Source organism: Tripterygium wilfordii, chromosome 20 (assembly GCF_013401445.1).
Source record: "Tripterygium wilfordii isolate XIE 37 chromosome 20, ASM1340144v1, whole genome shotgun sequence".
In the NCBI taxonomy this organism is placed as follows: Eukaryota; Viridiplantae; Streptophyta; class Magnoliopsida; order Celastrales; family Celastraceae; genus Tripterygium; species Tripterygium wilfordii.
The window spans coordinates 10494186-10509373 of NC_052251.1; the positions used below are offsets into that span (position 1 = coordinate 10494186).

The 15188-nt window shown below is 38.2% G+C and overlaps 2 protein-coding genes across 2 annotated transcripts; one reads left to right on the forward strand and one right to left on the reverse strand.

Annotated features, from left to right (window-relative positions):
* The first annotated feature begins 47 nt into the window (after window positions 1-47).
* On the forward strand, window positions 48-10823 carry LOC119986746. Its single transcript, XM_038831429.1, has 11 exons — window positions 48-513; window positions 914-1407; window positions 3075-3274; window positions 4434-4604; window positions 5691-6005; window positions 6514-6672; window positions 6748-6897; window positions 7141-7347; window positions 7427-7468; window positions 7545-7610; window positions 8969-10823. The coding sequence occupies exons 1-11, from the start codon at window positions 105-107 to the stop codon at window positions 9963-9965; spliced, it is 3210 nt and encodes a 1069-aa protein (XP_038687357.1). The 5' UTR covers window positions 48-104; the 3' UTR covers window positions 9966-10823.
* A 410-nt stretch (window positions 10824-11233) lies between these two features.
* Window positions 11234-13291, reverse strand: LOC119986747 (guanine nucleotide-binding protein subunit beta-like protein). Its single transcript, XM_038831430.1, has 2 exons — window positions 12320-13291; window positions 11234-11571 (listed from the first exon to the last, which is right to left on the reverse strand). The coding sequence occupies exons 1-2, from the start codon at window positions 13199-13201 to the stop codon at window positions 11470-11472; spliced, it is 984 nt and encodes a 327-aa protein (XP_038687358.1). The 5' UTR covers window positions 13202-13291; the 3' UTR covers window positions 11234-11469.
* Between the last annotated feature and the right edge of the window lie 1897 nt (window positions 13292-15188).

The window sequence follows — 15188 nt, forward strand, 5'->3', positions numbered from 1 at the left end:
AGCAGAGCGGGTTTTCATGGCCACCGCATTCTTCTTGAAAATTCTTGTGTAAAATCTTAGGCCAAACAAACGCACACAACAAAAGGAAACGCTTCCCTGGTACAATGGCTCCCTCGCCGGTCTCCGGCGAGGAGTTCAGTGACAGCGACGATGACGTTATGGACAAAGACTTGGAAGCCCTAAGGCAAGCCTGTATCCTTACTGGTACAACTCCCGGTAATTTCAATGACTTCCAAGGCAGTATGAGTAGTTCGCCGTCTACCGCCGCCGCCGTATCGGCCGTTAAACCTATTGGCGGAGGTGCCGCGGAGGCTTCGGAATCTGACAGCGACGAAGATTTTCAATTGGTGCGCAGTATAAAGGATCGGTTTTCTGGGGCGGCGGATTCGTACGAACCGCTTTCCTTGAAGCCTTTATGTGCTATTCATCCGTTTCTGGATCAAGAGGATTTGGAGGACGACGATTTTGAGACTCTACGAGCAGTTCAGAGGCGTTTTGAGGTCTACAATACCGGTAAGCTTTATTGAAGTCTATTCTTCTTTTCGTTATTTTAACAAACAGATTATATGTAATTTCAATTCGAATTTGCTCTCAGTAGTAATTTTGGATAGTTTCGTGCTCACGCTATTGAATTTTATGGCTAAACCATGTGCGGATGTCGGTAATGGCTTAAATTTATGGTTGAGAGTAGGAACTTGAAAGTATTCGACATTTAATTTCAGTTGTTTTATTCCCATTGTTAGTGATTTCAAGGTTTTTTTTTTTTTCCCCCTTCACAGGTGACATTTTTCTTGAGTCTGAAAGAGTTCTGTGACAATTATTTCCATGGTTTTCGGTGTCATTTTTTAGTCTCTGTGTGTACATCCTCATGCCATTTATTTACTTGTAAAGTTCTTCAAATATGTTAATGTAGGTTCATTAGAGAACAGAAAAGAAGATTTCTTACAGAACCAGGAGCATATCCATGTACCAGGCAAAGCCTCCAAGAATGAAACTTTGAACTATTCCATTGTTGATGAAAGGCATGCTTGTGAAGAAAATAAAGATTTAGTAGAAGGTGGTGATGCCACCCAACTATCTGGTGATGGCAAGGAGATACAGCTGTTTGGTTCCATGGACCAGCATCAATCAGATGCTTGTAAGTTTTCTATGTTGCCATTGAGAAATTCTAGCTTCCCAAGGTCTGCACAGGTGTTTATTGATGCAATTAAGAAGAACAGGTCATGCCAGAAGTTTTTGCGCGCTAAGTTGACTCAGATTGAAGCAAGACTTGAGGAGAACAAAAAACTGAGGGAGCGTGTTAAAATCCTCAAAGACTTCCAAGCTGCTTGCAAAAAAATAACAGGGCAAGCTTTGTCCCAGAGAAAGGATCCTCGTTTCCAACTGATTTCAGCACGTGATTCAAAGGTAATAACTAATAATATGAGTAATAATATATGGTTTACATTTTATTCATCGCTTTAGGTTATGGACGCTTATTTGTTTTCATTTCTTAGGTGTATTAGTCCTTCTGAATTTCCTCATTATACACCATACCTACTCAATTCATTACTGAAATTGAGTTTCTCAACCATTGTTTTCTTAGTCCATCAAAAAAATCATTGTACATAATCTGGGAAAGAAAATATAAATGGTTGATCAATGAAAAGTATTTCAGTGCAGGGTACAGTATTGGAGGTCAAGGTTGTTGAGGGCCATGGAACTATGATGTTGTTTGTTAATGGTGAGCTGCTTTAGACTTCTTTGTATACTTTGGTCGTTTTTTCGGCACATTTCCTTTGTCTGCAAGGGATACCTGCATTAGCCAGAAACTGTCTCCATAGTCTCCAGCTGAGGGGCTTCCTTCTGCTTGCTTGTCAAAAGCCTGTCTTCCTAGTTCTTTTTGATGAGGTTCTCCATTTCCTGCCCTGGCTGCGTTGTTCCTCTCTCTTTCTTCCTCAGTCTCTCCTCTTCTATCCTCTTTTTTTTTTTTTTTTCTCTCTTAGTATCTTTCTCCTGGTAAGTTCCTCTTGCCTCTCCCTTGTGCTTCACCACCTTCTCGTTTTTTGCTTACTCTCTTTTGGTTCGGTTGTGTCAACCTATATATCGTCCTAGGGCAACTGCTTTTATTGTTTTTTTTTATCCTTCTCCTTCCTTTTCTGATTCTTTGCTGCATCAGATTTGACTGTAGTCCCATCCCCACCCCATACTGGGCAGGTATCAGACACTCCCCCCATCCCACCCCCACCATAGATGCAGAGGCCATCCCTGCTTTCTGTTCCTCGCTAATTCATAGGTTTTCCTCTTCTTCTTTTTTTCTAACTTATATTTTACAGAGTGCAGGTGAAAGTGAAACGAAAAACACAAACACTCAAACTCTGCTGATCAAGGAACATTCTTAGAAAACCCTGCAAACCTTCCAAAATATTTGGGAAATTTACTTACTTGGGCCCTGTTCTCCATTCACTTATTTTCTCTCTTCAGAAATTCTCCTCCCTGTTGCTACAGTGTCTTGGATGGGCTGGCAGTGACTTGTGAGGTTGCCTGACAGAGTGGAGGAAGAGAATAGATAGAAGAGTATAGTACTGTTCCTCTCACAGTAGTAATATGCTTGAGGCTTTGTTCCCAGCCTCCTTGTAGCTCTCTGGGTTGCACCCGCTTGCCGCTTTAATAAAACTTTAACCATAAAAAAGTTATTTTTCTTCTTGGGACTCCACGGTTGCACTGAACAAGAAGCGAACTCTCACAAAAGTTTTTATCAACTCAAATATATCTTGTCTTACTAAACAAAAATGTATTTCTAAATGTATTTATAACAGCAAAATCTAAAGGGAATTTTTGGTGAATAACAAGGTATCGTAACAAATTTTAGATAAAATATTTAGTGCAGAAGGTCATTGAGTAAAATGAAGCATTAAAAAGAAAAGGCGTATAGGAGAAAGAAAAATGAAGAAACGCTTCAGCATGCAGTTCATTTCCTTAATTTATATACATATATTTGTTGTGTGTGTTCAGAATAACAATATGTATACGCGAGAGAGAGAGAGATGTTTCAGTGGATTTATCTATATTAAGGTCATATTTTATTTCTGCAGGTTAATTATAAAAAAGTCTCTGCTACTCACTTTGGCCCAGTGGAGAATTCTCATGTTGCTAGCTACAGAGTTGCATTGACGAACTTTCCAATTTCATTGCACCGAAATAAATGGACAGAGGCAGAGAAAGAAAATCTCGTGAAGGGGATAAGACAACAATTTCAGAAATTGGTGCTTCAAGTTTCAGAAGACTTATTGAGGTATGCTTTTACTAGTCGTTGGGGGGAATATCTGCTTGAATTCATGCTGAAGAATGATGAGGCTACTGCAAGGATCTTACCGGCTGTGAGCCTTGTCTTCTTCTCTTTTCTTGTTTGAGTATTAAATAAAATTTTAAGCCTGAAAAAAAAGAAAGAGGGCATAACCATTTATGGAGTAGACTACAAGACGCGTAGTCTTGCACTCTTGCTTTCAGCGGCAGATTTAGCACTCAGGGGCTTCAAACTTATGTATATTAAGCTAGATGAATACAGTAGGGGTATAGTGCAGAATTTCCATGGGGGAGAGGGGGGGGGGGAGCAAGCCTTAAAGATTGCACATTTTAAGGGGAAAAATCAATAAAATATAAATTGAATGGGTTACTGAGGATAAAATTGAGGGGGGTGGGGGGGATTGCCCCTATTCACAGTGGCTATATCCACCATTGCTTGCTTTAAGGTCCTTAGACGCACTTGACCCTTCCATCAATGCCATTTTGACATTTTGAGACCAAACAGGTCAAGTTAGTGCACTCTGTCTTTCAATGTAATGACAGAGATATTTACACGTGGAGTGCTTCGCTTTCCTTTGTCTGTTCCCCCTTTCCTAATTCTATTGTTAAAGTCTACGTAATTGAAATAGATGGGTGTGTCTTATCCCGATTAAAAAATTTACATATTTAGTTTTGAGCTAGCAAGTTTTTAAAATCTCAGGCCAAATGCGCCATAATTTTTTAGGGAATATTTGTGTAGATGTTAATACAGTTGGCATTAAGGGGATTTGTGTGTAAATCAATTGTGGGCTACTGTTCATGAAGAATCACATTTGGCAGAATCAAGGCTCTTTTTTTTCAAACTAATTATAGGAGCCAATTATTATTTTAAATGTAGTCATTCAAAAAATTGTATTTTATAAATTTTTAGTCTACGTTACTTATAAAAGGTGAAGAAAACATAATTTTTTTTTTTAATCTTTTGTGGGGTGTGAAATAAGTCTGCATGTGCTTTTCTGGCCAGAGAAGCCTTTTTGGAGAAACAATTAATTTTCTTCTGAAAGGTGGTTAATTCTTCTGATTACGGAGATTATGGAGACTGTTTTATTTTAGTCCTTTCGTTTTAATGTTTCTTTAGCAGACATTTATTGACGGACTTGCTTCTACAGTGGTTCAGAGGGATATTCTGGAACTGCAAATGGTTTCGATGGCATTCTTGCATCTATTAGAGATTTTGAAATTACACCGGAACAAATTAGGGAATTTCTTCCCAAAGTTAACTGGGATGAGTTGGCTTCCTTGTATGTTGTGGGTCGTTCCGGTGCTGAATGTGAAGCAAGGTAAATACTTATTGCAACCTTCCATTACCTTCAACTTTTATGTGCTTTCTTATTGATGTAGGTTGTTTTAATAGTGTTTTTCACTCCCCACCAAATTTTAAAATAATGAATCCGTATACATTTAAAATTGGTGTCACGAGAGAAACTAAATATTCACTCAATAACTAAGCTACTGGGTGGTGACATTAGGATCGGTCAAACGGAGTGCTATAATATTGGAGGATTGCCTAGTACTTATTTAAGTATGCGATATGCCAGGAGGAAGGTTTTTTTATTTGTTTTGGGGAAGCTATTTTTTTCAGAACAGGGGCACTGAGGAGGTGCAAACCAAGGAGAAGATTTTACTATGGAGCTCGCACAATCACTCTGTCTGGACCCTGGTATACTTTGCTCCATAGTTTTATTTGAGAAGTACTTTGGAGTTGGATCCAGTAGTAAATGGAAAATACTAGCTCCACTTGTATTGTTGGCATCTGGAGGTGCTTCAAGCATGCTGTCTAATTATAATTTGCCTTCCCTATCTGGTCAGTCTGTCAAACAGTTGAACAGTACATCTTTCAAAACCAGTGATTGGGTTGTCCTATGTTCTACTTATTGGCACTTTATTAGACTTCTGGGTTATTCCTTTTGTTTCTGTCCTTCACAATGCAGTACTCTGCTATATATATATATATATATATATATGTATATATGTATATTTTTTTTTTTTGACGAAGCATGTTCCTTTTCAGTCTGGAAGCTTTACAGATGTTTTTTAGTTTTGCTACTACAAGTCTACAAATACTTATATCGTTCTCAAATTTGAATATAAGTGCAAGGTTAACTTGTTTTTGGGTGATACCAATGAATGGAAGTGGGGCTGCATATATCTTGCCTATCCTACTAAACCCTGCCCACTGCTGGAGCCTTCTGCACTGGAGTTGTTTACATTTTTTTCCCAATGAATGTAATGTCTATCAACGAAAGTCGAAACAATTATCTTAAATTGACTATCACAGATCTTCTGATACAATTCTCTTATTCTTGAACCAAAATTACCATGCCAGCATCAACCTTATTGTAATGGATTTTTGATAATCCCTGTAGATGGTTGAACTTTGAAGATCCCTTAATCAATCGCAATCAATGGACTGCAAAAGAGGATAAGCTTCTTCTGTATACTGTCCAAGAGAAGGGGATCACAAACTGGTTCGATATTGCAGTATCACTCAGGACAAACAGGACCCCATACCAGTGCCTGGTCCGTTTCCAAAGAAGTTTAAATGCTTGTATATTAAAAAAGGAGTGGACCAAGGAAGAGGATGCTCGACTTCGAAGTGCTGTAGAAGCTTTTGGTGAGAGTAATTGGCAGTCTGTAGCTTCTACTTTAGAAGGTCGCTTTGGTACTCAATGCTCCAATAGGTTAGTAGTTATCTGTTATCTCAAAGTTTGTCTGGATCATTTTTAATCTTTGTGTTTTCCAAATATAGTTGAATACAAAATATATCACATCTTTCACCCGTATTTTTCTTCGTCCTTTTCTTATCAGACAAAGGCTATCGAGGATGAATTCCTCGTTGTTCCATTCATTTTAACTTTTGACTATATTGATAATACATTTGTTGTTCTTAAGTGGAAATGAGTGGGTTATTACTATGTACTCTGCTGGTGAAAAACTCTAATTGGGCAAGAAACTTGTGATACAAACTATCTTTTAATGTTAATCTTCCAAACCAGTGTTGTAATTAGTTATTTTCCATTTAGTTATGACGCCGTACATTTTAGTTTCCGTATGATCAACCAAAAAGCGTATATACGTGGGTTATTGACTTACAGATATGATTCTCCATTATTTTATTGTGACTGCATTAAAATTGTTTGAAATAGATTACTGCTTTTAATTTTTTTAGTTACTGATTGTTGTATGCAGATGGAAAAAGTCCCTTCACCCTGGCAGACAGAAGGTGGGGAGGTGGGCGCCAGATGAAGACAAGCGCTTAACGGTTGCTGCAATGATTTTTGGACAAAAAAATTGGAACAAAATTGCTAAGTTTGTGCATGGTCGTACTCAGGTGCAATGTAGAGAAAGGTACGGAGAATGATCTTATTTTTCATTATGATGCTGGATAAGTGACAGAAATTTAACTGCTTATTCTTTTGGTAGATGGGTGAATACTTTGGACCCTTCTGTAAATCGCGGTAAATGGACTGAAGAAGAGGATTCAAAGTTGAAAGCAGCTGCTGCTGAAAATGGATATTGCTGGTCTAAGGTTGCTGCATGTTTACCTTCAAGGACTGACAACCAGTGCTTGAGGTACGATGTTTTGGATCTCAAACTGATCATATACAATCTCAAACTGATCATATATAATCTCAAACTACATCAACTTTTTATGGTCACTTTTGTGGTTTATTCTTTGTTTTTATGGACTTTTATGTGAATGCAAATTTTTTCCTGATGAAGTATCAGTATCAAACTACATCAATTTAATTCCAGAGATTGTATACAGTCTTAAACAATATCAATTTTATTCTTTGTTTATCCTTCTGCGACCAGGAGATGGAAGGTGTTAGTTCCAGATGAAGTGCTTCGGCTCCAACAAGCAAGAAGGATACAGAAAGCTGCTCTTATTGGCAACTTTGTTGATCGGGAGTCGGAGCGTCCTGCACTTGGTCCCAATGATTTTATTCAGTTGCCAAGGATTTGTGGAGTTCCTGAATCTGAGAATGTGAATCAGCCAAGGCAACATAAAAGGAAATTAAGGTATTATTTTCTTCCTTCAAATATTTTGATATTAGCAAATGCTGTACTTGTTCTGATTTGATGTACCCATTCCGTGCAGAGAGAAGTCAGCCCCTAACAAAGAAAAGGATGTAGCAGCTCGGTAACTCCTATTCCTGTCACTAGCTATATTAGCAAATGCTATACTTGTTCTTATTTCATGTACCCACTCTGTGCAGAAAGAAGTCAGCCCCTAACAAAGAAAAGGATGTAGCCCCTAACAAAGAAAAGGATGTAGCAGCTTGGTAACTCCTATTCCTGTCACTAGCTCCTTGTGTAGCATAGACAAGTTTTTAAAATTTTAAATGGTGTGGTAATGCAAAGAAATCTATTTTGTGATGCCCATTTTTTCCCTGATGTGACACGGCCAGGAAATGCTGACACGTGGTCCTATCCACTTGTGACTTGTGTAAGCATCCCTGTAAGCCCTGTGGTTCACCTGTGTCCGTAACATTTTTAAAATCCACAATTTAATAATAATCTAAATTAAACTCTAGCGGTATCTTCACATCAAAATCTAAAATCCATAACACAGCTGAGGATCTATCTAGTTAATCCGCTCCACAATTATACAGGCTATAGATTAGAAAGTCGATATAAACCAGTTAAAAGTAATAATAACACAAACTACTAATACTGGTAGTTCTAATTCTCCAACACCTGCTAAAGTCCTTGTCCAAGCCTCCTGAATCTTCCCTTCATCTGCAAAAATGTTAAATTATCAGCAGGATGAGTATATAGAGAATATAAATCTCCACTAATTACAGATGCTTAATTACACTTTTATAAGTAGCAATCTCTCTAAATATTACATTATGTAAGTCTTACTTTGGATGTAAATAAGAAGAATTTTGAATGCTCTGCGTAAAACATCATAAGATCAACATATCAGTTATTGCTTTAAATCCTTAATATATAATTAGTTTGTCAAAATTTAGAAATAGTCTAGCATAAGTGCATAACAGATCCTCAACTATGCCTAGTGGGCTCTCAATTCTCTGTGATGTATACGTGTCTATATCTCTACACCTGAAGGCACTAACCTGTGAGTTGTATCTACCAAGACTCCTAAAGGCACTAAACAAGTAGGCTCTGTAAGGTCACGACTTAACCATCTTTGTACATATCTGGTGCAGGCCCCAAACGCCTATGCATCGTTCTCAAATCTTTGTCTTCGTGTGTATGTCCGCATTAAAAACCATATAACTCTATATATGAATATTATGTGCTTTCATAATGGAACATGTCTTAGTGATTCAATTCTTAGTATCATGCATTTGAACACCTTTCAAAGCCCATATCTCATGTTCTCATTGCTATCCCGTTTTGCCTTAAGGGTGTTCAAATAAATATCGCCGTTTCTATACAGCAACAATTATTAAGATGTTGGCAATTAATCGTCATTTTCAATGCAGTTAATTATCATTTTATTATTGTTCTTTATATTTAGATATGCACTAGTATATCTCTTAATTATATTACAGGCATGACTAGACACTATTATTATTATTCTATTTTTGACATGGTAACATAGAAAATTGGGGCCATTACACATATTGTTTGTCAGCTCTATACTTATGGTTTATCTTTTGATTGAGTGCAGCAATGTTTCAAAGAATATTAAATCCAAGAGGCTTAGAAAAGAAGCTCAAATTTGTTCCGAAGAAGTCCCAGGGACCATCAATGACAATGAAGTTGAGATCTTTGATGCCCATAATGCCACTTCAAATGAAAAAATGAAGAACTGTAATCCCCAACCAATGACTGGCGGAGGTGAAGTAGTTGATCATGTTGAGAAGAGAAGGTTTCTCAAACGACGTTCAGAAAGGGGTAAATCTTTAGAACCAGATGGAGAGAGACCAAACCTCCTATTTCCCTCTGAAAGTCTGGAATTAGGGACAACCGATGGTGGTATTATCAGGAGGACCTGTGATGGGAAGAATGTCACTTCAAATAAGACCATGGTGTCCTGGAAACAGTATTCTAGAAAAAGATTGCATGTTAAATCAGGTCAAGAACAAAGTGGTATGGCGTCTTCTGGAATGTCCTTGTTATCCGAAACTATTGATTGTACAGAAGAGATCAATGGTCCTTCAGTTCGTCAGGATTCAACATCATTGATGGTGACGAGTGGTGAAGAGATTGGCATGCCTCGTGGGGATGATGCTTCTGGGAAGAAGACGCCTAAACTGCGAACAAGAAGGAAAGCATGTATAGAATCGGCTGAACATCACAATGGATTAGCAAAGCACCTTCAAAGTATGGAATTGAGAAATATGGATCAGGAGGGAGGTCAGGACCCAGTTTTAGACACAGTCACTTCAAAAAAGGGGGATAGTATTCTGAAGCAGATCCACAAAAGGAAAAGAAGACCTGTATTATCCAAAGAATGCCAGGAAATTCAGTTTGCTCATGATCAGCAAGATGGCCCTAAAATTTCAAAATGTAGAGCCAAAAATTCTTCAAAGCAAATTAACCAAACACCAGATGATGATGATGACATTACACTTTCGTCTTTTCTCGATAAGAAATTGAAGAACAGAAAACCTCCAGTTGCCAGAAGTTCTCACCAGTCTTGCTCCCCAAATGGAATCGTGTGAGAAGCTCGACGGACTAGATACGATTTATTTTAGGGCCATTGACCCTCGTCAACCTGTGAGGACTGATCAATCTGGTGACTGCGAAACTGATGACATTGCTCTTGCTAGCTTTTCGCGTAATAGTCATAAAAAACATGATATGGAAATGATCATTGCTCCCCTTGAACACTGCAACAATGGGTAGGAAGGCAATAACGATGCTGACGTCTGTACTCTTTCAGTCTTGCGTGCTTCCTTCGCAACCAATCAAATAAGCGGCGCCTTAAGGAAAAGGAGTTGAAGCTGCCTTCGGATGAGGTAGAACAATCAAGTTGTCAATCCAAGACTTCTTGAAATGGTATAGTGTCAGAGACTTTGTCATGTAGCAGCATTCCATCAAGTGTATCCAGGGATAAAAGGCAACCCAAAAAAAAGGTTGATTTGGTTGGGAATCAAACTGTTACTGAAAGCCTGCGGGAGAGCTGGTACGCACTAATTTCAAGCATTGTTTTATGCTTGTGATGAGCTCAGAGACGGTTGTTCTCTGGTATTTGAGAGGCTTATCTATGCTTGAGCATCATATTGTGTGGAATTATGGTGCTGCCGTGCCGCTGTGCTCGTTTCTTGATGCCCATTTTTTTCGCGACTATATATAGTGTGCACTCTCATCGAGTGACTAGGAGTTTTGTAGCAGAGTTTAGTTGCTTATGATTCTTTAACGCAAGCTGGTATACGGATTAGATTTTTCACGAGTCACACCTGTACAGCGATATTTATTGAGAATTCTTTTCTTTAGTACACGAGATTGCCAAATATTGTTTGTCCTCATCCACTGAAGGTTGATGAGTTAATACCATTATTAGCATTGATTTGGCAAAATATGTGGATTCTGTAACATTAATTGGTTTCTTAATTTTAAGAACAATGCGTCCCATATGAAATGTGGGATACCCATTGATTATGAACCCAAAAATTACTTGGCTTGGGTGGGATACCCATACAAAACACATTAATTATAGCTCAATTTCTATAATACCATACAAAAGCTTGCTCATTTAGCAACCCACTCAATTCCCAAAATAGTAGGCCAAAAAAATACCCATAGATACCAAAACGAACTAGCCACCCGTTTTCTTGACAGCCAATCAGTCTTGTCCACTGGTTTTTTACCTCTCCCTATACGCTGGCTGTATCGCCCATGTACAACCACAATAATCTGCATTCAACAACGGAAGAGAGAAGATGCCTCAGCTAGACATGGTCAATAGTTGTTGGACTCAACAGGGATATTACTGGCTATCCAAAAAGAAAAATCTATCCAATAGCATTTTCATAACAAATCACCTAAGAACATATCCAAACAAGATAAGCACTGGCCTCAAAGCCATCGAAATATCCAACTTTTAATCGGAATCAAAACTCGAACATCCATAGTTAAATTTGCTTCCAAACTACCAGAAAAATAATGTAACTGGGTTTTTGTAAAAACAAAAAGGACCGGATTTCAGCAACTCTTCAATATTTTCTAGTAGCGCCCAACACCCCAAACCCTGATTACACCATCAGTATAACCACTAAACAATGTACTTCCATCTGCACTCCAGCTCAAGCTTGTGCAGTATATCACCTGCAAAACCCCGATACAAAGAGTTAAAATAACAAACTAATTTATCATAGGTTTATTTCCATGAAGCTAAGCATTAATAAAAAAAACATACATTCACACCAGCATCAACAAAACACAACCAAGTTATAACTTGTAACACACTAATGTTAGTACAATGAGTCAATGACAATATGTTTTTAGGGCAGGATTTCACACACCTGAGAGGAAAAATTGTCAGCTTTTACAATAAACATAAAGGAACCATCGTCAACATTCATAAAAAAAGATATAAATCACATTTTTTTCCAAGACAAATGCTTTTCCCAGAGAGAAATCTTGCATACATAACCTGACAAATAAAATGATATCATGGAATTCTTCACTACATGCCAATTTCATACTCAATGCATGCATAAAATATGCCCATTCCTGCTTGAATAATCAAATGTTTTGGATTGCATATCCATTCATCATTTCCAAAACATCATCAAGCTACAGCAGCAAAACCCCAAGAATAGATGGGTGCATCAGTGCATGCAATACGAGATAATCAAACCGTTCAAAATAATTTACTTACAAGCCACACTTCGGCTTAGTAACAAGGACATGTCATATACTAATTTCGAACAATTGCATTACACATGAATATCAACAACTTATAAACACATAATTGTTTCGCTGAATAACCACGAGAAGAATTAACACCTCCTTATAACCAGTTGATAAAGCAAACTTCTGAAAAAAAATATCAATGAAGAAATGAAAATACCTTCTTATTTGAGGTAGCAGTGTTATCCTCAGATTTTTCTGCTTCCGTCTTTAGATCAACCTTCAAGTCCTCAACAATACTCTTGCTCTCCAGATCCCAGATCTTGATGCTCTGCTCAGTTGCGGCACATAGCCAGTACCTATTGGGGCTGAAGCAGAGGGCGTGGATCACTGCACCAGCATCGAGTGAGTACAGTCTTTTCCCTTCTGCCAAATCCCACAGAAGAATGGTCATATCTTTTCCTCCACTAGCGCACAGAGATCCATCAGGGGACACAGCGACCGTGTTCACATACCCAGAGTGACCAGCCAATGTGTTCCTGAGCTTGCAATTGGAAAGGTTCCAGACCTTCACGGTTCGGTCCCATGAGGCGGAAACAATAGTAGGCTGGAGGGTACTAGGGCTGAACCTCACACAGCTGACCCACTCGGAGTGAGCATCTCCGTCCTGAATTGTGTACTTGCACTCACCGAGTGTATTCCATAGCTTGATAGTCTTGTCCCGGGATGCCGAAACGATCTGACGGTTATCAATCGAGAAAGCAACGGACAGGACATCTTTGGTATGGCCAACAAATCGGCGGGCGGAGGTTCCAGCAGCAAGGTCCCAGAGACGTAGCTCACCGTCCCAGGAACCGGACAGAGCGAACTGACCATCGGACGATAAAACAACATCCTGAACAAAGTGAGAGTGGCCAGTGAGACGACGTTTGGGAACACCATAGGTCTTCTCCTCCTTGGTGAGGTTCCAGACAATTATGGACTTGTCACGGGAAGCGGTGACAATCATATCGGAGTTGTCAATCGGAGTGGCGATCGCCGTCACCATGTCAGTGTGGGCACGCATGGTGCCGCGGAGGTACAGAGCCTCTTGGAGTGACATGGTGGAAGAGCTCAAGGAGGAGAGGAGACTATGGGTTCTGTGCGACGGGCAGATTAGAGCGCAAGAACGGAAGTGAAGGAGGATTTATATATCTAACGCCGATTGGTGGTCGTTAGGGTTTTTCGACTTAAGAAAGCTTTAATTGGGCCTGAAGAAAGGCCCATTGTTCTTTCTTGTGATTTTACCCTGCAGGCCTAAAGATAGGCCCACATGAACTAGTTCTGAACTTACAATGATGACTAGTGGGCCGAAAGCCCAATGTGATAGAAAGAAAAAGGCCTGCATTTAAACTGGACTTTTGTTATTAATCAAGGCCTGTTCATTTGGATTCTAAAAGTCAACCAAGAGACTTTTAACTAACGACACTTGTTAGTTGTTACATAAGGGGTGGATAATGGGATAAGATAATTATGAAGATTCCATAATTAAGAGGTGCAATCGGCCACTCTAGACCGATGGTCCTGATTTAATGGATGATTTCATGCTATTAAGAACCAATTACTCTCCCAAAGCGAGGAAGATCTCTAAGATTTTGAATACGACACTATATAAATCCGAAGAAAAGATAAGGTAAGTGATTGATTTTTGACTATTCACTGACATTGTCTTATTTCATATATCCAAAATATCAAATAAGGGACGGAATGATCCACGCCCATTTTTCTCATGGGTGCGTCCACGCCCATTTTTCTCATGGGTGGCGGGGACCTGTTGTATTTTTATTACAGCAGGTCCAGCTGTAATATATTTTTAAGTTAACAAAAATTTTTATTTTTATTTTTAAAAATAACAAATGTGTAGTATTCTTCCTAACGAATCCAACGGTATATTTTTTGTTCGAAACAAAAATCACATTAAACATGAAAAATACATGACAATTTTAGACCGTTGGATATAAACACAAAACATTCGATGTCTCGATCACGGTGACTTTGATTTTTGTTTCGAAAAAAAATATGTCGTTGGGTTCGTTAGACAGAATACTACACATTTACGATTTTTAAAAATTTTAAAAAAAATTCATTGTGCTCCAAAAGAGCTACAGTGGGGTCTGCTGTAATTTTTATTACAGCAGACCCCCGGCACCCTTTTTCTCATAGATATGGATTTGATATTTTGAATTTATTTGTGGAAATATGCGTAGAAGGTTCAATCATTCTTGATTATCATGGACAACTATATTTTTGATAATATTCCAAATGAAATTATTATGAAACTGTTCGTGACGGAATTTGAGTGTTGTGAACAAATAAGATCATACGATGTGTGCAGGAGCAAACCTATTAGAACAAAGTCCGGCCGAGTCTGGGCAAAGAATGGAGTCTGAACGAAGATAGATCAGTCAGTTAACTAACAAATGACCGAGATACGCGGGATCAGTAATCCAGGTATTTCAACATGTAGAAGGAGGTGGGAAGCACATAAGTAACTGTTCGACAGAAGTCTAGCAACAACAGAACGTGGGAGACACGTGTAAATCAAAAAGAAGGCAGTTACTCCACACTACTCCATAACTGAAGAAAACATGGGACATGTGGCAATAATCCAACTATAAATATTAGTGTTGACAATTTTGTTAATCAACTTTTGTTCAAACCTGGTCGTTTACTCTACTTTCGTTCAACAAGTCAAATGACATCGTTGTGCCAATGTTATTGGCGTATTTTTATGTGCAACAGAAACGATTATAAAATATGAAAAAAATTGTCAGAGTCATTTGTAAATCAAATTTGGAGTATTATTTATCATTATTTTATAAAATTTTGATTTTTTGCATTGTTTTTCATATAATTTAAAGACAAAATTAATGATTTTTCTGCCGCTAAAAGAAAAATCATGCGTCACATTTATATATTGTGTTAATTTTTAACACATTTTACATTTTGTGTTAATTTTTCGATTATTAATTTTTTTTTTCTTAAACACGAATAAAATATATTTTTCTCATATTATTTTTAGGAACATTTTCGATCATTTCAGCTTATTC